This window comes from Diceros bicornis, chromosome 14 (genome assembly GCF_020826845.1).
Source record: "Diceros bicornis minor isolate mBicDic1 chromosome 14, mDicBic1.mat.cur, whole genome shotgun sequence".
In the NCBI taxonomy this organism is placed as follows: Eukaryota; Metazoa; Chordata; class Mammalia; order Perissodactyla; family Rhinocerotidae; genus Diceros; species Diceros bicornis.
The window spans coordinates 62,542,925-62,570,271 of NC_080753.1; the positions used below are offsets into that span (position 1 = coordinate 62,542,925).

At 53.8% G+C, this 27,347-nt stretch overlaps 1 protein-coding gene across 2 annotated transcripts; it reads left to right on the forward strand.

The window, feature by feature from the left end:
* On the forward strand, positions 1–27,347 carry PXDC1 (PX domain containing 1). Of its 2 annotated transcripts, none has more exons than XM_058555355.1 (5): positions 1–578; positions 14,178–14,269; positions 14,992–15,109; positions 19,487–19,619; positions 21,888–21,946. In XM_058555355.1, the coding sequence occupies exons 1-4, from the start codon at positions 323–325 to the stop codon at positions 19,603–19,605; spliced, it is 585 nt and encodes a 194-aa protein (XP_058411338.1). In that variant the 5' UTR covers positions 1–322; the 3' UTR covers positions 19,606–19,619; positions 21,888–21,946. The 2 variants fall into 2 exon arrangements, with proteins under 2 accessions (XP_058411338.1, XP_058411337.1); XM_058555354.1 differs by lacking the exon at positions 19,487–19,619 and adding an exon at positions 26,113–27,347 and having other exon boundaries at positions 10–578; positions 21,888–21,999.

The following is a 27,347-nucleotide window of genomic DNA, read 5'->3' on the forward strand; positions in this document are numbered from 1 at the left end:
ACGGCCCGCGGCGCGTCCTCTCCCCGGAGGCGGGCGGAGGGCGGACCGGCCGGGGCTCACGTCGACGGCCGCGCCGCCCGCGGTGGGAAGGGCCTTATAAAGCCGCCGCCTGACCGGCCCAGCTGACTCGTCGCCGCGCTTTGCCGAGAGTGCGCGTGGAGGCCGGGGCCAGACCCCGACGGACGCCGGGGTCGGACAGCCAGCGGACGGACGCCGGCTCCGGACAGCCCCCGGCAGAGCCCGGCCCGCCCGGAGGCGCCTCCTGCCGGCGGGCGGCGGGGGCGGAGGGCTCCCCCCGGCGGGGGCATGCGCGGCCCCCGGCATGGCCTCGGCCGTGTTTGAGGGCACGTCGCTCGTGAACATGTTCGTGCGCGGCTGCTGGGTGAACGGCATCCGCAGGCTCATCGTCAGCCGGCGCGGCGACGAGGAGGAGTTCTTCGAGATCCGCACCGAGTGGTCGGACCGCAGCGTGCTCTACCTGCACCGCAGCTTCGCCGACCTGGGCCGCCTGTGGCAGCGCCTCCGCGACGCCTTCCCCGAGGACCGGCCCGAGCTGGCGCGCGCGCCGCTGCGGCAAGGTTCGGGGCCGGGGCACGGGGGGCGGGGCGGGGGCGCCTCGGAGGGGCTCCTGGGCAGGCAGGGCTGCGAGATCGTTCTAGAGTGCGGTAAAGGAAGGAGGGGAAGTTCGTTAAATCGAGATTGCGGCTGTCTCCTCCGTCCGCGGCACGGGACGGGACACACTGGACCCTCCGCCCCAGATGAAGGGCGCCCGGGCGGCAGTGGTGGGAGGACGAGAAGTCGCCCCCGCAGCCCCGAGGCCCTGCGGCCGAGATCGGCGGGACGGGCGCCCTGACCGTCACCAAGGACGAGTCCCTGACCGGTACCAGTGCTGCGCCCCAGGCCGCTCAGTCCCAGCCCGGGTCGGGAGTGGTGGCCGCCTCCCACCCCACCCCGCCCCGCCCGGACGGCTGCAGGAGGGCGCTGGGGAAACGTTTGGGAAGAATTAACGACAGTGTCCAGTTGGGGGTCGCGTCGTGTCTGCCACCCCTCAGAGTCCTCACCGGGGGGCCGCGCCTCTTTTCTGGTGACAGAAGAGCCTGAGGGCGAGGTGCCACGCAGGCCTCTATCACTTCTCGGGAGGGGCTGCCCCGCCGGAGGCCGCAGGGGAGAGCTCGGGTCCCCACCCCAGGGTTGGGTCCACATTCGGGTTTGATTAACTGCGGCCGCCTCCTCCCTGGCCTTGTGACTGGTCCTGGCTCTTGGGGACTCGAGTTTTCAGAGAACTGGTGTGGCTTCCCATTTCCTCCCGCCCGGCTGACGCCCAGCCCACGGGCTGCCCTTTGGAGGCCAGGCAGAGGGGAGCCTGGAAGAGGGGAGGAAGCAGGGAGAGGCTGAAGCAGGGTGGGCCTCCTGGGCGGAGGGGCCAGAGGAGGGAGTGGGCAAGAAGGGGCCAGGAAGTCTGTAGGACTTCCGGGCAGGCCTCCTACCTCCCCTTGGTGTGTGACCACCTCCAGCTCTGAGAATCGATGACCCTTTACCCGGAAGCCTTCCTTTCTGCAGCCTCTAAGCAGACACCTGGCAGCACCTCTGGGGGCATTTCCTGAAGCTGAGGGTGGCCGGCAAGTCTCCTTAGCTGCCGTCTGCCTGAGGTCTTGCGATAACCTCTCTTGCCCCTGGTGATAGCCCCCGCACCGGTGTGTGAGTTATATGGGTAATTAGCCCAGTTCTCATGACACATCCTCTAGCAGACACATTACTTGAAAAGGCTCCCAAAGCCAGCAAGTTTGCAGGCCCTGAGTGAGAAGGCCGGCCTCTCCGGCGTGTCTCCGCTCCGGTTCTCATCTTTATGCCCTTTCTGGGGATAGTGTATCATTTCAAGCATGGCGACAGTTTTGCTGAGTTTATTATTTGAGTGTGTGTGTTACTGTATTTTTTAATTTAACAAATGAGTGCCCAACTCTGTAAAGCTTAGATGAAGGAACAGCAGTTTATTCTATGACTTGCATCCTTTCTGGAACAAGGCGGGCCATAAAAAGTTGGAGCCCCTCAGAGCTGGCAGGGCGCCGTCTCCTCTGCCCTCTAGGTCTCGCTCGGGTCAGGTGGCCCCGCTCAGCTGTGGCCCCAGGCAGATGCGTTGGAACTGTCTCCCCATGTCGCTCCTCCCCTGTAACTAGCCCCGGTTGCCTACTCCTGTGTGAGGATTAGAATTCACGGTAGAGTGTCTGGCAGCACTGAGCCCTCCATACACGCTCACTGTGCTGGTTGCCCTCAGCATCAGCTGCTTCTGGGGAGGGTTGTAGCCAGTGGGGAGGAGGGTTTGGCTTTAGTCCCTGGGATATGGTAGTGAGGACCCCTTACCTGGAGCGGAAGGGAGGTGAGTGTGAGGCCCATGACGCGCCCGCCATGCACACGCCCTGGTTCTGTCCCTCCTGTGCTCATGGGAGTTGTGCTGGGTCAATTCTGGATTCGTGAGGTGTAGACACACAGAGAGTGCCTCTGAAGAGTGGACCACCTACAGGTGAAGAAGGTTTAGGAAGAGGGTAATACCAGGAAGAAAAGAAGACTCAGAAGGGATATGATGGCTGCTTTCATGTGTCTAAAGAGGGGAATCAGAAATAGGTATTAGACATGGTGGGGGGCGGGGGCAGCGGGGGTGGTTAGGATGAGGACCAGGGAGTGGGCGTGAAGGACTTCACAACAGCCCATGCTGGAACTGTTGGAACTGCCTCTGCCAGGTCCTGTCCAGTGGAGACCTCCTGCAAGGGCCCGCCTAGCAGCCCCTGGAGGGGAGCAGATGGAGGCCTGGAGCCCGAGGAGGGGAGGCCTTGGTTCTAGTCCTGTCTGCTCGCTGGAGGGCTGGTCCCTCCCCCAGCACCGCTTGGCTTCTGTGGTACATCCCAGGGGAAGTCCTCTTCCTTTCTTAGATCCTTTTAAGTCCAGGGAAATTGTTTGCTAAGTAAAATACATCCCAGTCCTGTACAAGAAGATTCCGACTTATTTCCATGCAAATTTATTTGCGTAAGAAGGTTGGATGTACAAGCTGTAAATACAAAAGGCAGCCAGATGCGTGTGTTGTATCGTCAGTGCTGCTTTCCACAGTGATTCCCCATCAGGTTCCCTCGGTTTACCTTTACTGAAATGTTTCTGGGCTGGGTGAGGCGTGTGCTCTCCAGGTTCATTAGAGAGCTCGTGAGGGAGTCTGGTTCTGAGCTCGTGCCCACAGCAGGCGGGGAGCTCCTGTGAATGTCTCACGGGACCCCTCGGGGTGAAGGCCTTGGCCCCTCTTGCATTTTGAGTCTGTGGGCAGTTAAAGGGGTGTAGAGCCCTTGTCTCCTCTAGTGTCACAGTGGGGGAGAATGTCTGCGTGGAGAGGATGTGCCTTTTCTCCCTGCTGCGCACACACTGATATCAGGCTTGGTCACCATCCGGGCCTCGTGTGCTTCACAGCCACGGGGACACACGTGCGGAGGTATTTACACCCCTTGTGGAGTGGAGGCGCGTTGCCCTCAGCTCATCTGCCTGGTCCTCTGTCTGGGTGAGGCCCACCTCGGGACTTGTCCTGCTCTGTCTTCCTTTCTCCTTAGAAGCTTGGCCTCTCAGCCTACCCTCTTCATCTGGACCTGCTGTCCCTACCTCTTCCTTTCTTGTGGCCCAGCCCGAGGGGGTGGAGATAGCTACTTCCTGTGGATGTTATCTCTGCGTCACCAAGGTGCCCCCTTACTGCCTTTCCCCCACTCTGACCCCAGTGGGGCCGAGTCTTTCACTTAAATGGCCTCTGTGCAGTACTTAATGTGCTCGGGCCTTCCTGACCACAGCGTGGCCCAGGTCCCCTGCCTATTACATCTCTCACACCTGGGAAGGTTCACACTTTAAATCATAAACATGCAGAATTCCCTGTCGACTGTTTGGGGCTCCTGGGCTATCTCGGTCCCTTTTTTATAGCACCTATTTCAGGCCTTGTGAAGGCCGAACGTCCTGGTCACCACTGCAGCAGCAGGTTCTATTTCCAAAGTAGGAGGCTGGTCTTGGTTCTTGATTACTGTGAAATCAACATTTGGTCATTCATTCCTTCATTCATTCAGCAAGTATCTGCTGAATGCCGGCCATGTGCCAGGCATCATTCTAGGTGCTGGGACACAGCAGAGAACAAAACAAACACAAAAATCCCTGCCTCATGGTTCTTACATTCTGGTTGGGAGAAATCCAATAATAAACAAGATAAGTGGAAAACATGTTAGATAGTGGTAAATGTTCAAAAGAAAAAGAAAGAAAGAAAGGAGAGGGGCCATGACCTGTAGGGGCAGGGGAGGGGTTGACTGTCAGAGAGGGTGGAGGAGGGTCTCAGAAGAAGTGACCTTTGAGTAGAGACCTGAAGGAAGGGAGAGTAAGCCAGGTGGATACCTGGAGAAGAAAGAGCTTTCCAGGCAGAGGCAAGAACAAGAGCAGAGGCCCTGAGGCCACATGTGCCTCATGGCTTTGAGTGGTGAGGAGGCCATTGTGGCTGGAGTGGAGAGGAGGAGGTGGGGGGTGGTAGGAGGAGGTCAGGGAGGTGGGAGTGGGCAGATCCCGCTCAGACCCGGACTCTTATTCCGAGATGCTTTGAGTGGAGGAGAGACGATCTGACACACGCTCTGGCTGCTGTGCTGAGAGACTGGGGGAGCGGCGAGAGCCGAGAGAGGTGCTGGGGCGTCCCCAGGTGTAGCAGAGCAGGTGTGAGAAGTGGTCAGACACTGATATGTCTGGCAGGGAGAGCCCCAGGGTTTACTGGGAGACCAGAGCGTGGTGTAAACGGGCGTCGGGGCCAACACCAGAGCCTTCAGCCTGAGCGGTGAAGTCACCGCTTGCTGAGGGGGGCCCTGGAGGAGCTGGGGCAGGGCCTGGCTTTGAATGCCGTGTTTTAGCCTTGTCACCAAGTAAGGCCCCTGACAGAGACCTGTGTGTGGTGCTGGTGTACACGACCGCTCTCCTTTGTCACCGAGCACATTAATCTACCTGTGTGCTCGAAGACTGTCTGAGATTTGAGATCCTAGGAACGGGAGGTAAGGATCCAGGATGTTACCAGAAAGACCCAGACACAGATCCGCCCGCCAGGCTCCCTCCACCCTGGCAGCTCTAGAAAGACGTGTGCTCCGCTCCCAGGCCGGCACCCGCCTCCCTGTTCTCATGACTGAGAAGCTCCGTGCTGCCCGAGACAAGGGGCAGGATGCCGCCTGATGCAGGGGATGAATGCAGAGGCACCGAGGTCGCTTCCTTAGTGAAAGTGGCTGAAAAAGGAGCAGAGGCCGCACAGCCCTGGGCAGCGGGTCAGGGCACAGAGCCCGGCTTGGTGGGCCTGTGGGGAGGTGTTGGGTGGGCCAGCCCCCGTCTCTGACACAGCCCCCACCCCACGCGTAGCTCCACCTTAGGGCGTCTTGCCTCTTCTAACAGGGGCAGGTTTCACTTCTCAGGGGGATTTGGGGTGTTTTTTCTGATTTGTAGACCTATTTTGAGTCTCTTCCACCTACAGGGCGCCTGGCCTGGGCTGGCACGCTTTCCCCAGGCCCCCAGGGCAGCGTGCTCTGCTGTCCCAATGCAGTGCAGGGACCATCCGCCTCCGTGCAGCCTGCTCTTCAGCTCTCTTCCTTCTGTCTGGTGTCCTCTCCTTCCTCTCTAAGTGGCCACATGGCTGAGTTTGGTTCGTGGTCCTGGGATCTCATGCCATCAGATCTCAGACTGTGCAGGGGCCCCTGGTGATCTGAGCTAACCTCTCAGCTGGAGCAGCAGCTGGCCAGAAACGTACATCGGTGGTCCAGTACCTTCTTCTAGGTCGTGGTTACTTTCCGCCAAATTTCAAAGGAGAAGCATGGTTCTGCCTCTCCATCAGACAGCACCGTGAACTCCCTGGTAGCATCCTGGCTGCCCCAGGCTGGCCCCAGGGACGCGGGTCCTCTTCCCTTTTTAAAACAAGTCAGGGCCTCATGTTTCTCTCTGTCTGTTTTCACAAACACTTTTCCAAAAGGTGAAAGAGATCTCTGCGTTATGAAGGTGAGGTCAAGGGAAGAGGTGAAGTACCAGTGAAAGGTAGTAGTGCCACACAAAGCTAATAATGTGAGATTTGATCGGTTTCCCACTTCTCGAAGAAGCTCAGCTTGGACTTACATAATGCTCACGGGGTGGGAGTCGGGAGACCGGGGAGAGGGGTTAGTGAGTCATGAACCTGATGTGCATTTTACCCACATGGCATCTGTAACAGACGCCCCAGGCCACGGCCTCTGTGTGGGGCATCTGGTGAGAGTGCTGGCTCTGGGAGCAGGTGCCCAGCAGAGCGGAGACAGTGAACGGGAGAGTCTGTCATTATCAGTGGTTGGCATCGCCCTCCCACCGAAATCCATTTTTATTGGTATTTTTGTTCACTTTTACTTTCTTGGGTGACAGTAGGTGTCCACTGGCTACTTTTGCTTGTCACCAAGAAGATGGTCCTCTTGTCCCAGAACAGGCCTGAGAGGCCCCCCCACCCCTACCTGGCGCCCTGGACCTGAATCCTCTCCCTCTCCTTGATCGGGGGGCAGGGAGGAGGCGGGGCCGAGGGGTGTGTGCTCCATTCATCCCTTAAGTGACGGCAGCATGAGCATGTCCTCGGAGTGCAGACCCACGTGCTGTGATGTTATTCTCCAGACAGACACCTCCAGGCCATCCCTTTCCTGCCCCCCTTAACTGAGGCAGCACAGTGGACACAACCACACAGCTGCTTTGTCAGCTTACACCCAAAGGTTGACTTCACGTTTGTTTTAAGAACAAAACATCTGAATCATTCTTTGCTGATGTAACTTAGATTCAGTAGGAGAAACACGATGAGCAGCAGTCGGACAGGGTGGGAAGGGAGGAGAGAGGAAGGAACGGTAATTAACACTTTTACATTTTACAGTGTCTCCTGATCCCGCAAACCCACCCTGTTTCCCAATGGGAAAACTGGGGCCCTGCGAGGTTGGGTGACCCACCAGGGGACACAGAGTCACGGTGGGAGGGGCCAGGCTACGTGGCTGGAAGCACCGGGTTTGGAAGCAGACAGATGAGGATGCAGATCCTGGCTCTGTCACCTGCTACTTGCCGGGTGACTTCAGGCAGGTTGCTCAGCTCCTCAGGCCCCAGGTACATGATTGATAAGATAGCAATAATGACGCTTGCATGGCCGGGCTATTGTGGGTACTGAAGCAGTGATGTCCACAAAGTGCCCAGCACCGTGCTGGACACATGAGAGCTGTTGGCTTTGGGCTCAGGACCATGTGACCCTGGAGCTCCTGCCCTTTGCTCTGAAACACACAGTCCCCTCACCGCCCCTGACAGCGCCCTCTCCAGGCGTGGTCCTCCGTCCTCCCGTCCTTGGGAGCTAAGGACGGCAATAGCCCCCACCCGGGCTAAAGAGAGAGAGCCCACAAAGGGGTCACCACACGACCTCAGTGGGCCCCCTGCAGACCTGGCCTGTGGCTTTGCTGGTCTAGAAACTAGAATTTGGTGCTTGCTGTGGCACTAAATTGCTCGGGGCCTGTGCTCCAGGGGCAGATACTGTGGAATCCTGGGGCTGAGGTATGCATCACCATAGGAGAGAGAATTACCAAGTGGGTGGAGTTCTCGTGGCCAGAGCCTACACGGGGAGACCCCCATGGGCAGACCCCTGAATGTGGTCTGTAAGGCGCTGCTTGTCTCAGCCCTCCCTGCCCCTGCCTTCTGGGCCTCCTTAGGGCCCCCACACATCCTGATCCCACTCCCTGTCCCCTCCTCCCTCTCTCGCCCCCTTGTATCTGCTCACCATTCAGGCCTCCTACCCTGGAGGGGTAGGTCCCCTGCTATGAGTCTTCCTAGCCTTCCAGGTGACACCCCATTCTTTGTGGCCAGTGTTCGCCTCACGTCCATCCTCGTGGCTAGTGTAAAGCACTGGGGAGGCGGGGTCTTGCCGTCTTGTCGGCCACGGTACCCCCAGCACCTGACGGGGTGCCTGGTGCAGAGCAGGAGTGTGGGCAGTGCTTGGGGATGAGTGGACAAAAAGTGCTTCCTGTCTGAGAGCCTAGAACAGGTTACCTTTGTTGTTTTAAGGCAGACTGGCTAAGTGCATGGCTTCTTAAACATGTCAAGTGTAAGTTTAGTAAGGGAATTCTGCTCTCGGTGGGAGAGAAGAAAGAAGAGGCCTAGAAAAGGAGGGAGTAGGGGAAGGACACAGTAAAGGTCAGCACGTTTACGTCAAACAGTTCTCCTCACACTGATGGAATAACAGACTCAAGCGAGCATCTCACAGTGGAGGGAGAACGCCTTCTCTCAGCCCCTTCCTGGGTCCTCAGGAAGTGCTATTTCATCTCTCCCTCTTCCGTCTTCTCCTCCTTTCTCTGTCCTGCTTTTCATTCTTGGAAAGATGCAGAGGAGAAATTAGTGTCGATCAGCATTCCCAACTCGCACGGTGGGGCCTGAGCATCACTGAGCGAGGCAGCCGATGGAGGGAGGAAGACCAGCTGGGCACTGCCTTGTGTGGAGCAGGGTGGGACTGAGGGGCAGACAGGCTTTCGCTTCTTTCATCAACGCTGTGCGACACCCCACAGATGGGAGCATGCAGGACTTGCGTGGAGTAGAGTAGCCTCAGGTTTCCAGGGAGTTAGGACTTCCACTGGGATGCCTAAGTAGGCAGAAAATAACCGATTCGGTTATGTCAAGCCAGTCGTTTCTTACTCCCTACTTCTTGAATGTTGACTACCTATTTAGAAAGCAGGTACTTAGGAAGTAAGCATTGCAAGTTTTCCTAGAAAATTTAAAATACTTTGTTTCCAAAATTTGTATTGTGCTCAACCTTTAAAGAATATGTCTCTCTTATGCACGCAAGATGACCCTGCACCCCTCACCTCACCCAAGCAACCTGCTTCTCTGTACAGTGTGTTGATGGACACATTTGTTAAATGGAAGAGGAACGCTTTAAATATCATTTATTATTTGACTCAATTTGAGAGTTCACAGACAGTTTCCCTAGGGCTCTGTTGTGTGTCTCCTCTTAAGAGACTTGTGTTCTTGGATCATGGACACTCCTTAGTGTGCTTTGAAAAGGACAGTCTTCCTTCTCAATTGACCCAAAAGCATCTTGTCATTACTCCCAGAACTGTAGCGGCAGAAGGTATTCAGGTTAGACTCCTGCTCTGGGTCCGTCCATGGGGCAGCCTGTGACAGTTACAGAGGTGTTCAGCCCAGAGTCTGCACTTACTGGGAGGGGGGACTTTGGACCCAGGTTTCTGAGATCAGGAAGCTGGTTTGCTGCTGTGAACCCTCACTGATAGATCTTGGTGGCAATACCAGCGTGTTCAGTATGGTTTCCAGGAATAAATCAGGTGTTTGTGTTTGCATAAAGAAGCCAGTCCTGAAACTGACGACATTTTGTGTTCTCAATTTTCGAGGCTAAACTAGTTTAGAAAGAAAAGGCACCCTGGATGCTCTAGGCTGAGTTTTAGCCCCCAAATATATGTAAAATTGGCACACTGAAACTTATATGCAATCATGTTATCAATCCTTTGGTTTCAAATTTTTAACTGTTCTGGGGTAAATCTAGTTAAAAGTTTCACATCACAAATTGTGTAGAGGAAATCTTAAAAATTGATGTTATATTAGTGACTATGCTTTATCAGAAATTAGAAGAATTTCTGGGGGGTGTGAAGTCTTCTGAGTCAACTTCTGTTAGAAGAGGTTAAATGTGGCTGGTGGACGGTTGTCCCTTCCCATGGTCCTAACTAGACTGAATCCGTGGCTTCCGCAGAGTGCTAGCACTCTCTGCTGGTCAGTCCTGGAATGACAGTCTCATAACCAACAGATGTTTGAGTTTTTCTATTCAACTGTGCAAATTCACAACCATTTTCCACTTGCAGTTTTTATTATTATGATCTCAGGTAGTAAAAATGAGTCAAACAAGATCCCCACAGAATTTTTATTCCATAAACAATATTTGGAATTTGAAACTTAAAAGTTTTAGATAATCCTAAATTATTGTATTTAAGCACATTTTTGAAAATAAGGTTTAAAATTGATATTTACTGTAAACTATTGATATTTGGAAAAGCTGTACCAGCCATTAAGAGCCAAAGCTCTTGGGTCACCAAGGAAAAATACAAGATAGGACAGAAAGCAGCCCTAATGCATATGATTAGCCTGTTTGGGGTAGCAGTACTTGTGGGCTCATAGTTCTTGTCATCTGTCCCTGAAAAATAACACAATGTCCCACACTTGTGTTCTGCCCACAACTTCACCTTTCAGCGCTGTATCGTTTTGAGAATTTATAATAGTTTGGGGTGTTGCCAGCAGGAGTTTAAGGTTTCCACCAGCTGTGAAGTTGAGAAACCTGACAGGAGGAACCCCAGTGTATGAAACATTGAGAAATTTAAAAATGAAGACTTATTTCATTTCTGCACTGTGGCCCCAGAGAGCAGTTTTGGTTTTGTCTTTTTTTAATGTTTTCCCAACACATTTAGTGTACCCATCATTTGATGGGAAACACTTGTAAAACAATTGAAGGAGGGCGATGTCGAGGGCCCAGGAGGGAAGGGAAATGTGAATGTTGGGGTTTGAAGAGGGCCAGGCTGTCGGAAGGCACTTGGAGAGGGGTCACTCCTTCCTGCTCTCGTCTGGGGTGCCGGCGGCTCTGCTGGAGCGAGCCAGCCTGCCTGGGCCGGCCCTGCGGGCGGTGCTGGCCCAGCGCCGTGCGCTTGGTTGCGGTCGTGGCAGCGGCCGCTTCAGGCAGCCCAGTCCTGCCGCTCTGGGGGTTTCCAGTAAGTTCAGCTCAGCCCATCACTTCAGCATTCTGCCTTTGGTTAGCTGGTGCCCTCCTGGGGAAAAGGCCAGTGCTCTGGTGGTTCGCGTGGACGGATTTCCCCGGAGAAAGGAGGATAGTACCTAAAGAAAGCTGGTCCAGATCGCCAGCCTGATTGTCACCAGGGAGCCGTGATGGGGAAGTAAGTGACAGAGAAGTGCCCGAACTGCAAGTCCAGACCTTGAAAAGTAATCACCTGTATGCCTGTTCTTGCAGGGAGGGATTCCAGCACCTTCCTTCCCCATTCCTTTCCTCAGCCCCCTCTGGTTTTGCCCGAGTTTGCATTTCCGAGCAGGCCCTGTGGCTTCCGTTCAGAAACGCAGACAGGCGAAGGGAGGCGGTGCGGTTCTGCTTCCGCAGAGAAGGTCAGCCCAGAACGGCCGGGACTCGGTAGACTCTGTGCCACGCTGTCCTCGGGCGGCTCGCCTGGGAGGCCTCTGACCTAGAGCCAGCTGCCGGAAGGTTCTGGCTGGGGTCTGGCTGAGCGTAATGCCGAGAAGCGTGAAGTAGGGTCACTACCCACAGGCAGGGTGGAGCGCACCCCCAGAAGAGAGCAAATACTTCCGTGCGCGTGCAGCTTTACACACCGAACCCCTGCACGTGCCAGGCCCTGTGCTGATTGCTGGTAGCAGTGAGAGGAGCCGAAGCCACCTGTGCTCTCAGGCTCGCCCGGGGACTTGGGGAGACCCGCAGGTGAAGGCCCCTTCCCGTGCAGAGCGGCGAATGCCGCAGAGGTCCGCCGAGGGTTCCCGGGGAGCCCAGAGGCCGGCCAGGCCCCTCTTGGGGGTGGAGAAGGCCTCACAGAGCAGGGACACGTGCCCACGCCGGGAGAGCCAGGAGCGGGGGGAGGTTGGCGCCGCGTGAGTGGGGCTGGGCGTGGGTAGCGGAGACCTGATCCTGGGGATGCAGTGAGGGTGGGGGAGGCGCCGAGCGGCGAGGTGGGCGGGGGCAGATGGGGGAGGGACTGTGCCCTGAGCTAGAATGCTGATACTGTTTCCGACGCCTGACCACGTACTTCTGGCCTTTCTCCACTTCATTCTGGAAAACGGGTCACCAAGAAGATAGAGTTGCCAGATAAAATACAGGACACCAAGTTAGGTTTGAATTTCAGATAAACAACGAATAATTTTTTAGTGTAAGTCTATCCATACTATTGTATTATTCATAGTTTATCTGAAATTCAAGTTTAGCTAGGTGTCCTTTTTGCTAAATCTGGCCACCCTGAAAGAAGACCAGTATAGAACAGAAGGTGTTTATCTAAGTCTTACCCTTGGAGGTTATACACCCATTCATGGGCTGAACATTAATTAAATCAAAGATGTAACCAAAAATGTCTCATTAAAGCAAAAATGCAAGAATTATAAACCTGTATACTAATTTAAGATTGTTAAATTATGCTTTACATCCTGTAAAATGGGTATAAATATGCTGTATGCATCAGCCATATGAGAGGCCAGTCTTCCTATAGATGCACCTACAGAACATGAAAATACAACTATGGTGTCATCAACTCGATTGACTTAAAACTACTCTTCTAGCTGTAGTAAAAGCTGAACTACAATAATAGTTTTGCTAATCTGAGAATAAAGCAGCACTTGTGGGATGATTTATGTAATTGTTCTCTCTTTAAAACTACTTTTCAGAGGATTTTGATCGGCCTCTTTCCCTCCGTCAACATCCCTACAGCAAGCAAATCAGAGCATTTTGGTGCAAAGAGCAGCGCACATGCCTGTGTGTGTGTGAGTGAGGGTGTGTGTGAGTGAGTGTCAGTGAGTGAGTGTGTGTATCTGAAATTCTAAGCAAGGAAATCAGGGCCTGGGGAAGAGGCATGCAGAGAATCTGACCCTCTGGTGTTTTCTTCCTTCTCCTCCCTGCTTGCCCCAGCATGCAGGGTGGTGTGGAGGGTCCAGGCAGCCTGGGCAAGCGAGGAAGAGGTGGCCGACTCCCTGTCTCTAGTGATGCCTGTGGTGCGTCGTGCCTAGGTGCATGCACAGGCTCATGGACAGAGGCCAGTGTTTCCCAGTGGGTGAGCCACAGCCCACCCTGCGGCCTCTGGGGCTCCTGCTCCCTGGACAGCTGCCGGCTGGCCATCGGGGCCTGTGTCTGAGGAGGGTGGGCAGGGCCCAGCAGCCCCACTGACAAGCAGGGGCGCCCGCCCTGAAGGTGGCCTGTGCTTTAGGGAGTTGAGGGAACGATTCCTGGCCTCGAGCAGAAGTTGTTCCCGACCGCAGCTGACGTTGTGAAGGCCCCCTGGCCTATGCCAGGCCTTCAGAAATGCCCTCGCCCTGTGTCGGGGGCGCCCCTGGTGTCCATGGACCATCTGCCCTGGGCCTCATGTAGACTTAGTCAGTGAGTTGCCTGAAAAACCAACAACCCTTTTTCCTGTAAAACAAAATGAAACCAGAACTTCTGAAAAACTTAGATTCAGCAGCTAATGATAGTTGTGGGACTCAGCCTCTGTGGTTTGGTCACAGCTCACAGGGACTGTCATCCCAGGTCACACAGAGTCGAGGACAGAGGCCAGCGTCCTTGATCTCATTCCCCATCCCTAGAAAGCTGATGTACAGAAACTGTAATGGGAGGATTTGTGTTCTGCTCTGCTCACAGCGAGACAGAAGCGCACTCTGAATCTCCACGCTGTCAGCGATAGTATTTTGAAAACAAAATACTGCCCTTTCCAACAACCACTCAGGACTTCTGGTAACTGTAACAGGGATAGAGGCTTAAATTCCTGAAAAGTGCCCTGGGCCATCTCCACTTTGGTTTTCTCTGGGTAAAGATCTGATTTTTTCCCTTTCAAACCCAGCATTTAAATGACTCGTCTAAATATGGGCTCCATTTACATGGGCCCTGTGGTCAGGTCAGCCATGGCCAGCAGAGCATGTCCTTCTGCTGTGTCCTTGGGGGTGGGTGGGTCCTGGGCAGCCTCTCCTGGCTGCAGCCACCACGCTGGCAGGGGCCGAGTGGTCCCCGGCCGAGCACGGGCCGTGTCCAGGGTGTTTATGGAGCTGACCCAGACTGTCCTGCTCCAAGGGGTCTTTTCTGGTCAAGCTGTGGCTTACATCTGCCCCACTCATTCCACGGTCGCCAGCCTGCCAGACTTCTCCTTTCAGATGGACAGCGTCCACCCCAGCGCACACGTAAATCATTCATCGGGTCATTGAAACTTAAAAGGAGGTTTCGAGCAGGGTTCTCGGGGCAGGGCTGTGCATACGCGAGGCTGGGTTAATGTTCCCAGACTCTTTCACAGAGGGTGACGTGGGGGGAGGCCGTCCTCATCGTGGGATGCCTGTAGTTCTGTGTTTAGTGTAGGAGCATGTGTCCTGGTCTGTTTTCCTGGCTTCAGGCATTTCTGTCTCAATTCTAGGACTGGTTGCCATAAAGGAGGCCCACGATATAGAGACCAGGCTGAATGAGGTGGAGAAGCTGCTGAAGACCGTCATCAGCATGCCATGTAAGGTGAGTCCTTTGTCGGGACGCGTCCTGCAGCCTCCACACAGCTGACCTGCTTGCTCCCGTAGCCGCTCATGCCCTCCTTGGAAGTATCAGGCCATAGGCGGGGTGGCTGTAACCAGGGGAAAGGAAGACCTTTCTGGGCTCTAGTGGCTCCTTTTTTGCTGCCTGGGGAAGAAGTGGAAGTGAGGGGCCAAGGAGGTGTTGACTAGGAAGGGACGTGGCCCCTCCACCTCAGTGGTCTTTGCTTTCTTGCCTCCGCTCAGAAACCCAATGGTCTTGCTGAGGGTGTTTTAGAAGAGGGCGGATAGGAGCCAAGGGGAACGTTAGTGTGGACCTCAGCAGGCAGCCTTTAAATGAAGTTGCAGGCTTCGTGTGGAGTAGCGATTAAAAACCTGGACCCACTTAACCCTGTAGCTTCCGTTCCCTCGTCTGTTAATGGGGAAGTTGACGCACTCACAGTTTATTGTAAAGTGCAGGGAGATGTGTGTGAAACACTGGCACATACGAAGAACTCAGAAAAACTAGCTGTTGTTCCCATTAACCTCCTCCTATCTGTCCCTGGGCCTTGCATTTTAGCACACGGGGCCATAAACAAATGAACAGCGTCAGCAATTGCAGCCTCATCCGTGTGGTCAGTCTGCAGAGGTCTGAACACTCAGGGGTCTGAGCATCAACGAGCCGCCCTGTGGAAGGACTGAATTTTAGTAATGAGTCTTTCTTCCCAGTATTCTAGGTCAGAAGTTGTGCTCACCTTCTTTGAAAGATCTCCTCTGGATCAGGTGTTAAAAAATGACAATGTACATAAAATTCAACCCAGCTTTCAAAGTCCAGTGAAAATATCAGGTGAGTCTTACAGGAGGGTGTGGGGGAAGGCTGCTCTTCATGGCTGGGTTTTCCAGAAACCTTTCCCGGTGGTTGTCTGCATGGTTGGGCACGGCTTCTACCCATGGGATCCAGAGGGACAATCCCACAGAATGACGAAAAGAGTGGGTCAGTAGATGAGAGGGGAGCTGAGCCCAGAACTGCCTCCTAAGAAGGAATTGGGTCGTGGTGATGGAGAGACAGAGGAGGACAAATTGGCTGATGTCAATGGTATAAAGTGTCCTTGTTGACTTATGTGCCACATCAGGGATGAGATTCCTAATAGCACGCTGGGTGAGGTGGACAAGGTATGCAAGTTCTGGGAACCTGGAATGGAAAAGCTGCTTTAGATATGATTGTGTGTGAGCAGGATGGGTGTTAGGTCGAGGTTTGTCTGTGTCTGCTGCTTTTGACATCTGCCCAGGATAGCTTCCTGTGTTTCTGAGACAGAACAGCAGAGGAGTTCAGGAGCCCCTCCTTAGCTGACACCTAGTATCCAGAACCTTCTTTATAGGAGAGCAAAGATGGCAGTCATTTGTCCTGGTTGGGTGCCCGTGGACCCTAGTCTCGTTGGGCTCAGAGAGAGCCCTAATTATCCATTTGTGTTGGGTTTTGTGTGCTGTCGCCTGGAGCGTGGACAAGCCTCTGTTCTCTGGTCCTTAGTGGATCAGTCCCAGCATGGGTGTCTCTGTTTTGCTTTGTTTCTTGCTGTTTTGTGCAAATGGGAGAGCAAAGAGCAGCAGAATCCTTTCAGGGCCTTGAGTGGTGGCGGGAGCTGGACCGTTGCTTCAGGTTGACCCCGGAGGCCCCTGAGTGTGAGAGGGACAGACTCGAGCTGCATGGAGTTGCTTCGGGTTGAATAACTCCTAGAATGCAACAACTCGGAGCATTCCCAGCCCTCTGTCTTACTGTCCTATTTTTATCAGTGACTTGGATAAACACATGGCCCATGTTTATCCTAAAGGGCTGAGATGAGATTTAACAGGGATAACTGTAGAGTCCTGCGCTGAGGTTTTAAATACTTTCTCTGTGTCTTTTTATGAGGACTGAGGACAGAGGTTTTAGTTGGCTACTGTGCGTGAGCCTCAGTGAGGCCTTGCATGCATGACTAGGGGTGTAGCGTCCAAGCCTCCGAAGGTAGGGGTCTTGACCTCCTTGTGCCAGCCGGGAGCTCAGGTCCTCTGGGGTCTCATGCCTGGCCAGGGACATTGCAGTGGGTGAAAATGGCTGCAGCCAACTCTGGCTCTGCACAGAACAACCCGGGCTGCCAACAGGAGAGGTTGCAGACATCGATTGCAAGTCTGTGGCAAGTCTGTTGCTGAAAGCCTCAAGCCTCAAGCCTCAAGCCTGGGTGCGGAGGCTGGGGTCTGTCAAAGCCATCCCTGCAGAGGTGGCAGGTGGGGGAAACCCCTGGCACCCTTCCAGAGCTGAGATTCTCTGCCTCCTGGGGGTCTGCTCCTCTTCGTCTGATCTCATCTGTTAGGCACCAAGTCTGGGGGTTCTCCCTCTGAAGCCTCCCGACCTTCCCATCTTGGCTCCCGGACTAGCCAGCCCTCACTCTGAGTGGGTGCTTCCCAACATAAATTAGTGTGTAGATGTGCAAGTGGTGAGGGGGTGCTCCCACGACAGGTAAGATGTACTTTGATTATTCACCGAGTGAAGAAATAAGTATATTAAGACAGGGAACTATGGTAAATTCAAAATTACTTTTTAATGAAACTGTTATTTGCAATAACATCGCCATCCCTTTGAAGAACAAGTCCACACATGGACGAGCTGTGTTGTTCATCTTGGACCCCTATTTGGGATGTTGCTGGGTTCGAGGATCCCAGCTCTGAACCTCAGGATTTGGAGAGCACTCGCAACTCCTGAGAACATCTGCCTCTCTCTCTGTCAGCCTTACCGTCTCCCCGGGATCCACCCTGAATACCAACGTTGGTCATCCAGGACTCGGACTTCCTGGGCGCATTAATTTTCTCAAAACCTTACACTCACGATAAAGCCCACGTCCCTAGGCATTCTAGGCATGGCAGAGTCTGGCTGACTCTAGCTTTTTGATTTTATCACCATAGAACCCTCCACCCAGACCCTCAGCCTCCTCCTGGCTGGGCTCTGCCTGTGTGGGGCCTCCCATCTTCTCCCTGTTCACACAAACCCTGCCTCCATGTCCCCTCCTGTCCTGCTGAATTCCGTTCATTCGTGAAAACACCCTTGCTTGCTTCCACCTCACCACAACTCGTCCTCCTCTCCCCTCAGATTTCTTAGTGGCTTCTTGTGCCACTGACGTGGCGTTTAGGGAGGTGGTGCCGTGGGGACGGGCACTGACGTCCTGGCTGTCAGAGGCTTCCCTTCACTCTCTCCAGGCTCTGAACGCGCAGCCTGTTCTTTCAAATGTTGAGACCGTTGAGTGGTCAGGGGCTCCACCAGATGGCGCCAGGTGCCAGCAGTGTGGGGACCAGCCGCATCCTGGGGCCACAGCAAGGACAGTCGGCACAGAGGTTTAGTGGCCTCTTTGTTGATGCTTGGCCCATACAGCCTTCAACATTCTTCATCCCATGTTAAATTTTTTTTGTGTGTGTGAGGAAGATCAGTCCTGAGCTAACATCCACGCCAATCCTCCTCTTTTTGCTGAGGAAGACCGGCTCTGAGCTAACATCTATTGCCAATCCTCCTCCTTTTTTTCCCTTTTTCTCCCCAAAGCCCCAGTAGATAGTTGTATGTCGTAGTTGCACATCCTTCTAGTTGCTGTATGTGGGACGCGGCCTCAGCATGGCTGGAGAAGCCATCCCATGTTAATTTAAATGCTTATCAAATCTAGAAAACTTAAATTTAGTTTTCTGTACCTGTGTCTGTGCAGTTTAAAGGAAGAATAAACATCAGCCTTGATCTGGCTGCTTGGACTAATCAATATCAGCCACAAAAATCTGATTATTCGGGTTGAGGGGCCTGGAAATAAATTATAATTTCATTTTTCATTAACCAGGCATCTGTACAATCTCAACCTTACTTTTCACCATGCAGGGGTAACAGTCTAGTTAGCCAATTAATAAAAAGGCGTTGCGTTGGGTTTTGTCCTGTTGCTGGAGGACAGTGAACATAAACTGAGGGAGGGTTCAAGAGGGAGGCAGGCTATGCTGTGAATTCTTTCAGGGCCAAGACTAAATGTCTGCTGAAAGAAAGGAATATGTGAATTAATGAACTGAAGGAACAGAGGCATATGGGACATGTGAAAACATGGCTGCACTTAAAAAAATTCAAAAATCACCCCTAGGCAAACACCAGAGTGGTAATTGTTGCAGAAGAGACCCATCGGTAGATGCTAAGGTTAGTGGGCGGAAGTTTGAGGAGAAATGGGATTTGCACAGTCTCAGTGCGTCTCCCCCGAGATATTTCTTAACTACACAGAGGAAGAGAGTAACCTTACTTAGGAGAAACCGGGCAGAAACCTCCTTACCCGACCATCCAGACCAGGAATCAGGCCTGTTGACATCACAGGCCCCTCCCCCGATGGGAGTGCGAGGAGGCTAGGTGTCGCTTGGCAGGGTTCCTGCCCTGAATGCGCCCCCCAGTGGAAGCGTAGGAAAACATCAGCCGGGTTGAGGGACAGGCGCTGAAGTAACTCACCAGTCCTCTTGGAAAGTGTTATGGTCACGAGAAGAGGAAAGACTGAGGGACTGCCAGAGGTCGTAGGAGGCAAGACACCACAACTTAATGCAACCAGGGACCTGGCTGGGTTGGGAACAGCAAAGGGACAGGTGGGAAAGCTGGTGAGACTGCCATGAGGGGGGTTAGTTAGTAGTCTTGTGCCTGCGTCAATTTCCTGCGTTTGATCATTTTACCATAGTTCTGTAAAACGTGAATGTGAGGAGAAGCTGGTGAGGGATATGTGAGAACTCGATACTGTTTTTGCAGCTTTTCTGTAATTCTAAAATTAGCTCAAAATTAAAAATTAAAAAAAAATAAGAGATGGCAAAGCAGGACTCTTCTTCATGTGAAAAAAAATGAATGTAAAAAAGTAGCTTGAAAATGAACTATTTCATAGAATCAGTCCTGTATGTGATTAAAGTAATTAAATTGGCCAGTGATTTTTGCTGTAGGTACTAAACTGACTTCTGAGAAATTCACATTTTAAGTATGTTTGAAGATAGGCTTCAGATGCTATAGTTTTTCTATAATCATAACATTTCCTTGAGTTCTTTTTATTTGCATGAGACAACAGATAGGAAGACATTAGCAACAGTGATAGTAATGACTACCATTTATGGAGACCCCCGCATTTGTTAGATTCTTTACAAATACCATCTCAGTTAGTCTATATCTATGCCCTTCAGGATGGATACTGTCATTCCCATTTTACAGATGAAGAAACTGAGCAAGAAGTAGCCTGTGCCCCAGGCATGAGTGACAGAGCTGGAGTTTCCGCCGGGGCCCAGCTGGCCTTGCAAAGGATTCAAGTGCACAGAGGCTTCTTTGCATAGGCAATTAAGGAATGGTTTGTTACAAATCTGTTTTGGAGACTGGTAAAGATTCCATTTCTAGAGCTCCAAATTTACAAAAGATTAGGAAGTTCCTACACAAGGTAACTCTTCATAACGGTCAGAAATGTTTTGCAGCACTGACATTTGTTTCCACTTGTAGGGTTTTCCCCCAAAATTCCCTTGGCAAACGGGTGGGGGAAAGGGGCGGGGGCTGTCAGCTGGCTGCACTGAGGTCCGCTGAGGTTTAATGTGCTTCCTGAGACAGACAGATTTGGGTCGGTTAATAAAAGCAGTAAAGAAAGTGGTTCTGTGCTGCCCTATCCTTTAAACTGAGAGGCGAGGGGGTCTTCATCCTTCCTGTTCAGATCTGGTCATCTTCAGAGTCGGTCTGTCCACTCAGACTTTGGTGAACACCTTTTTGCACTTCCTGCACCTAGAGCTGTCGACCCCGGAGGTTCCGAGTCCTGACTTCTGCTTGGTTCTCATGCTCCTTCTCATGACTGGCAGGCTCTCTGTGCTGGTTCTCGAGCAGGAAGGCGGGAGCCTCCGGGGGGCTCCACAGAGGAGAGCACGTGCCGATGTCACGCGGAGTGTGACCAACTAGGCTGGTGATGCCAAAAGACCAAGGACACATGAACTGTCACTTCTTCAGAAAATCAGGTGGAAATTTCTGAAGTTAATTGGCAAATCTGATTGATGAATAGTCATTTTAATCCTGTGGGATGAGGAGGAAATCTGATTTTTCTCTGTTCGTTTTTGTATAGTTTCCCTAATTCTCTTCATATGGAGAGGAATTCGAAGAACTGAGAACCAAATACGTAGAAAGATTAACAATAAACAGAAGATTAATTTCACTTATTAACAAAAAAGCAAATCCATACATGGGAATAAAATAATCTCAATTATGGTAAGAGGTAAGAGAAAAAGTAAAGAAGACAGTCCCGCATGCAGCGATAGCATCAAGTGCCCGCTGAGCCCGTGGCCCTGAGGGACGTTCTTGTCGCCGGTGCCATGCAGGGAGGGGAGGACGGGCTGGTGTGAGCTGTGTGCTTCCGTGTGTTAGGCCCTGAATGGAAGATGACAATCGTTTGGATCTGAGAATGCACCAGGACTTTGGAGGATATTTTAGGCATGTTTTTTAAGATGAAGTAAGTAGAGGGCCTGATCTGGGAGGACAAACAAGGGTCCCAGCCTGAGCTGACTAAGAGCTGAGGTCAGGAGGTGAGCCCACCTCTCCGGGAGCTGGAGAATGGCAACACCAGGGAGGGCCGTCATGGCTGCAGATCTGTTCCTGGAGTGTCTGTCATCTGCCGAGGGAAGTGACAGAGTCAGTCCCTCGGGAAATGTAACTAAAAGCTACACCAGACATTAGAAGCGAGTCAAGCCGCACTTGCTACTTCTACTTAAATGGACCAGACGACGTGATGGAATCTGGGAGCTCATCGGATTTTAGAGTTGGAAGGATCCTTGGATATCATTCAATACAATTTTGGAATTTCCCAGTTGAAGATACTGAGTCCCAGGATCATGGGGCTCATTGGTGGGCTGAGCTGCAGTCTGCGCTTCCAGCCCAGGAGTTTCAGCTGCTCAGGCACCCCTGTTCCCACTTCTTCCAGCAGTGGGTGAGCAGACTTCCGTCCTCGGAAGCTAACACCATACAGCCAACATGGACCTATGAAGACGTTTTCTTTGTTGGCTTTTTTAAATTACCAGAACTTGTGCTTTTTGGTAAAAAATCCATTTATCTACAGAGTTATTAAGTGAAAAAGTGAAGTTGCCTATTTGGTTTAAAATGCACATGGATATCATTTGATGTTCACAGCAGCTCAGGGCAATAGATGGTGTTATCCCATGTGTCTCAGACATAGGTGAGAGCTTAGAAAGATCGGGTAACTGGTACAGAGCCCCAAGGCAGTGTGCGACGGACCTGGACTCCAACACAGACCAACAGACATGAGCTCAGTACTCTTTTACCCCAGTTTTAAACCCACGGGGAAGGGTGCATGGAGAGGGCGTTCGGACAACCAGAGCATCTTTCTGGGGGAGAGATGCACCTCTTGCCTTGCACAGGGTGAGCAGATGTGGCTCCTGTGGAGGGACATTGGCCCCTGAATCTGTGTGGCAGAGCTCCAGACTGGGCCTTGGGGGTGCAGAGCGTTCTCTTAAAGTGTAGGGGAGAAAGGGGGACAGTAGGTGGATGCGGAGGTAGGGAGATTGGTGTAAGCCCCAAACTTCAAAATCTGACCCCTCCTGAATGTTTACCTTATTGCTTTCATTTTCAGAAATCATGAGGTCCAATGGATTTTGTTTAGCAAATACGGAAACAATCGTTATCGACCACAGTATACCAAACGGAAAAGACCAGCACCTGGGTGTGGACCCGCCGGAACACCTGTAAGTACAGTGATTTGAATATAGTTTTGTAGAAGGATCCCGAGCTGTCGGCTGGTGCCAGGGGCTGCGGGTCACTGCCCATACGGGGCTCTGTAGGAAGGAAGCAGATGTGGCCAAACACCGAGCCACCCTACCTGTATTTGGATGCTGATTTAGGGTGTTTGCCTTTTCTAGAGGACAGCGAGATCCTTGATTCATCAGCGTGTGGGAACAGAGTTCCTTTAAGTGGCTGGCTGTGAGGGGCCTTGAGGAGAGGTTGCCAGGCTTCAGGGACTGGTCTGTGCTGGGCCCTGAGGGGTGTGGGGGCCACAAGCCACCTCGCTCCAAGGGCCTGGTCTCCTGGGAGGGGGGAAGTGTCGCCTGCACATCAGCCTGGTGTCGCAGGGCTGGAGGTTCTCCCAACGCCCATGGGCAGGGCCTGGCCCAGCTGGGCTGTTCTGAGGGAAGGAGGACGTGTCTGATTAGTGAAGGCGGGACAGCCAGAGACACCACTGCCTCCTCCATTCTTCCTCCCTCCGAGAACAGAACTTTGACACGAAGAGAGCTCTGGGAAAGCCTGACACCAGGGCCCCATGAGGTGCAGCCACGCTTATCCTTGGGGCACTTCCGGGTCGTCTCCTGGGAGTTAGCAGGCGGCAGCTTGAGTGATGTCACAACTTGGCTTCTGTGACCATGGAGGCCAAGCCCGGGCCCTTGCTGGTTGTGTGAGCGTCAGGAAGTGATTTCGCCTCCCCTGGCGTCTCTCATCCTCACGTGGGACCATTGTGCTCGCGGCCGATGTGAAGCGCTCAGATGCTGAGTGTGAAGCTCCGCGCTCGCACAGTCTCCCTGTGGCTCATGAGCAGCACAACCGGGGTTCAGGGGCCTCCGGGAGCCTCAGGTCCTGTCCCACCCTCTCAGCCACAAATAGAAATAGACTAGGACAGACCCACGTGCCGGGACACACACCTAGGCCAGTCGACTGCAGGACAAGGCGTGACCCCAGTATGTGCCTGGGCTCCGGCAGGGGCTTGAGCCTCCTCTGCTGGACCCTGTTCCATGGTGAGGCTCTGTGGGAACCCTGTCAGGCCCATGGACCTGGCTCTAGCCAGCAGCTCCCACTTTCTGTTTCTCAGATGTCTCTTGGGTAGATGGCACAAGAATCCTTCACAATGGAGATGTCATGAAATGCGGGTGTAAACGGAGTGCTGGCAAGCCTGAGGGGTGGCCCTCCTCTGTAGTGCCCTGTCCCTTTGCCTGCCTTGCCATGACACCAGGCGACATCGTACCTGTCACGTGTATGTAGAGAGCTCATTCGTTCATGACCTGAGGGTCCTCGTGCTGACACGGGCTGGCACATGGTGGTACAAGGTTGATGTGTATTAGACGGATGGCGGGAAGGAGAGGTCCTTCAGCTTCATGGGAGGAGCTGCTTATCTTGGTGGAGAAGACAGGTGAAGACCTGCCCTCATCAGCAGTCACTGCAGGTCCTAGCTCTGACCCCCCCAGTATTCCCAGGGGAACGCTTTCCATCTCCAAGGGGCCTCGAGGGGTCTTCTGCACCCTGCCACGAGGCCAGACGTAAGAAGTCAGTTCAACTGTGAACAGTTTTGTTGAGGAGAGACACCGGAGAGAAAGCAAGGGCGGAAATGTGACTTTCCCCACGAGCCTGGGGCCCTCGTGGATGGGGCGGCACCTCCTCAGTTTGCAGCGGCTTGCGCCTGGACGCCTGCAGGCCAGAGAGAAAGAACGGGGAGAACCTCTGTGAGCCCAGGAAAGCCCAACAAGACACGGCCGCCCCTGAGTGGCTCGGGAGCGGTCAGCGGGTACCTGCCCCGGGGCCCAGCATCTCCCTGGGAGCCTGCACAGGGCAGCATGGCCTGGTCAGCCGCTGTCTATCTCAGGAGCCCTCTTTGTTCACAGTCCACAGGGCTGTAAGGAGAGTGGGGGCGGGGGGCGATGGGGATGGGATCACAGAGAGATAACGTTTGAGGAACTGGAGGCTTTATCTCCTGGCCGCAGCCATTCTCAGTGGTACTCAAGGGTGACTGCCTAGCCCCGAGGCTGAGTGCAGTGCCGTTGTCCTGCTGTTAGGACTTGTGCCGTGGAGCCAAGCAGGCAGTCCCCACGCTGTCCCCGGGGAGGGTAGGAACCAGTACCCAGGACCAGAGACCCCACTGCACTCAGGGAATGGGTATGTGCCTGATGGAGATGTGGTTCAGCGGACAGTGGGGCCTCTGCCTGCTGACAATCCTGGTTGGCTAGAGGGGTCGCCGGCTCCCAGAAATTCACCTCAGGGCTGAGGCGAGCCCCCACACTGTCTTTACAGCTTAGGAGCAGAGTATTTGCCAAGCCTGCCAAAGGCCGTGGGGGATGGACAAGGACCCCGGACTCAGCCTGGTGATGCATTTTCCTGAGCATCCCAGCTTCCCTTCCTGTCCTCAGTTCTCAGGGTCATCAGATCTGAGGGGCAAGAGGTATAGCCAGGGGTAGGAAGCTGTCTGGACGGGGCCTGGAAGCATCTGGCCCTGGCCCTTGCCGCCCTTGAGCCTTTCCCCGCACCCACGAGTCCCGCTGTGGTTTCAGTCCAGTGTTGGTTTGAGAGAAGGGATGTAATGTCCTCTATAAAGTTGGGTAGTTGGTCTTGTCTCCGTGAGACACGCTACCTCGCAGGCTGCACACACTTCTCTGTCCAGTTAGATCTCCTTCTCCAAATCCTCGGGCCACCAGGGCAGGAAGGCGTGGAGGGAAGCTGGGCCTGAGCTCTTCCCGCGTGGGGCACAAACACAGGGAGCCCCCACATCACACACACCCCTCACTGTGAAGTTAGAGGAAAACCCACCTCTGCCGCCATTTCTGTGCAGTTTCAAAGCCATAATCACCTCGTCCTCGACTTTTAACCTGCAGCCTGGATCTCGAGGCAGCGCGCCCCCCCTCGGAGCCCCGTGTCCCGAGTCAGCGGGATTCTGCCCCGGGTGCCCTGGATGCGGGGGCAGGGCCCACGTCTCTGCTCGCAGGCGGCTCCCGGCCGGTGTAGCCGAGTCAGACACCCATTACTGTGAGGTTAGGTAAATTCGTGTCCTTCCTGGTCACTCTAGAGCCTTCCAGATGTAGTTGAGCTCCTACAACTGTCTACAGTCAGCGATGCCTTCAAGCGCCAGGCATCAGTGCAGGGACAGGTGGCTGTGGGACTGAGGCTCCTCCGCCCACCCCTGCTGGCCGCTTTGTCTGGACTGCTTCCTAGTTGAGGAAAATGGCAAAAGCACAGCAGCATCTCTGCTTCTCTTCCTGGGGAGAATGTCCTTCATGTGCTTCTCTCTCTGTTATGCATTTTTAAAAATTTGGAGTCTTCTTTTTAGCATAGGAGCCCACGTCTGGGTTAGACGGGATGGAAATGCTTTCAGTTCGTGGGGCAATCAAGATCAGGAATGTATTTGTGTCCCTTGCATTTGGGGTACTGTTCATCCCTGAGCTCTTCCTGCCTCCCCTCCCCACCGTCAACCCCCCACATTGAATACACACACCCAAATGAAGGCTCCCCCGAGAAGGAACCCTCCCTCCGCTGCCCCCCACCACTCTCCCAGCTCCTTTCCAACTCCTGAGTCCTGGTCTCCTCAGTGACGTGTGCACGTGTCCCGAGGATGCAGTGCGGTGATGAGCCCAGGATCACAGTGGCTTTTCTCCCTCATCTGTGCTGTGGTGTGCAGGGCCCAGCACGTGGTAGGCTCCTGCTCCCAAAGGCAGGCCTTGCCTGTCTCGTTCACGGTTGTGTCCCAAACGTGACACAGAACAATCCGTGGATAGAGAAAAACAGTCACCCTGGGAATGAGTGAATGAATGTCTCCATGAAAATCGGTGAAGGAATACAGACAGCGGTCTCTAAGGCAGTGGGAACCAGAGCTGTAACAGACGTTAACGTCCAGTCCGTGTCACATAATTGATTTGTAAGCATGGTTCTTCCTACACATGCACTGAGGAGACCACGCCCCTTGGTCCGCTGGGCCTGCGCACTGTGAGAGCGTTCATCCCTGAACACCCTCCTTCCAACGACCTTCTGCCCTTTCTTTCTCCCCTTCAGTGGGGGTCAGGGGTCCCTGAGCAGCCCCAGCCCTCACCTCTCTTTTCCTGTTTCAGGTTTGAGAATGGCGGTGAGTTTACCTCAGAGCTGGAGGATGGCGATGACCCAGCAGCTTATGTCACCAACCTGTCCTACTACCACCTGGTCCCCTTCGAGACGGACATTTTGGACTGAGTCTCCGTTGGGCCCCCACCTCCCCAGCCCTTGACTGCTGGTTCTGCTGCAGTCCACTGCACTGGCCCCAGCGGCCAAAGCCGCTGCCCCAGGCCTGCGTCAGGCGGTGCCTGCAGTGAACGAGCTGGCTCTGCTCCCAGGCCCCACCCAGCAGCCGCAGCCGGAGGCCCGGGTGTCCTGCGAGCGGAGCACGGGGTTTACCCGGGTCAAGCTGACCCCAAGGTCTCCAGCAGCCAGGATCAGGTCACTGGAGTCCCACGCAGCCTGCTGTTTCACTGGGGGCTTCTCTCCATGGGGCACCACCAGCCCGTTTCTGCCTTCCTGAGACGCTTCCCACCTCGTGTGGGAGAGCCACAAGTGCCTGCAGGACCCCCAGGGCCTCCCTGGGTTCCTCCTTCGCTGTTACTGTTTCTTGGGGAGGAAGCTTCCTCTTGGCATGGTGGCCCCGGGCCGCCCGGCACCCTCCCTCCCCACCGCTCCCTCACACAAGTGCACAAAACATGTCTGGGGAGATTTGGATGCGTCGTCAAGTTCTGGACGGCATAGACAGGGTAGTTAGGTGATCCAGGATTTCCCTGGGAACCAGCACATGGGGCTTTCATTTCTGTTTTTCATCTTCTATCTGGAAACTGTGGGCTTTGTGTCAGCCGAAGGGGGTGTTTACAGAAGGTTGATTGTGAATGGGGAGTTGGACTATGGGGTCAGGGGAGATCACTGAGGTCGGGGGCCCATTGAGCCTGGACTGAGGTAATGATTCTCTTCAAGAGGAGAATTCCTGCCTGGCCTGCCAGCGTCCCTTTAGCCTCCAGTGAGGGGAACAGCACTGTGACCCACCCGGGCCATCTGAGGTTCCGCTCTTGTGCTCTTCAGCAAGCTTCACTGACGTGATGGCCATATGGACCTGAAAGGATGGGTCAGGAGGGAAGCCGGAGTCTTCCTCAGTCTCTCTTTGTCCTGGGGGAGGGTCTGAGCTCTGCCTGCTTATCTTCTTCCCATGTCTACTAACGACCCGCATTTGCTAGTGTAAATAATGGTAAATTATTGAGAATCGTAATTCTCTTACACAGTCTGTTTTTTAATCTATTTTAATTAAATAAAATACATTACTCTACTTTTA

Excerpts from the sequence above, each read along its gene's own strand:
- PXDC1 (XM_058555354.1), top strand. The coding sequence starts at position 323 with ATGGCCTCGGCCGTGTTTGAGGGCACGTCGCTCGTGAACATGTTCGTG. Across the intron at positions 579-14,177 it reads GCGCGCGCCGCTGCGGCAAG|GACTGGTTGCCATAAAGGAG; the intron begins GTTCGGGGCCGG and ends TCTCAATTCTAG. Across the intron at positions 22,000-26,112 it reads GTGGACCCGCCGGAACACCT|GTTTGAGAATGGCGGTGAGT; the intron begins GTAAGTACAGTG and ends TTCCTGTTTCAG.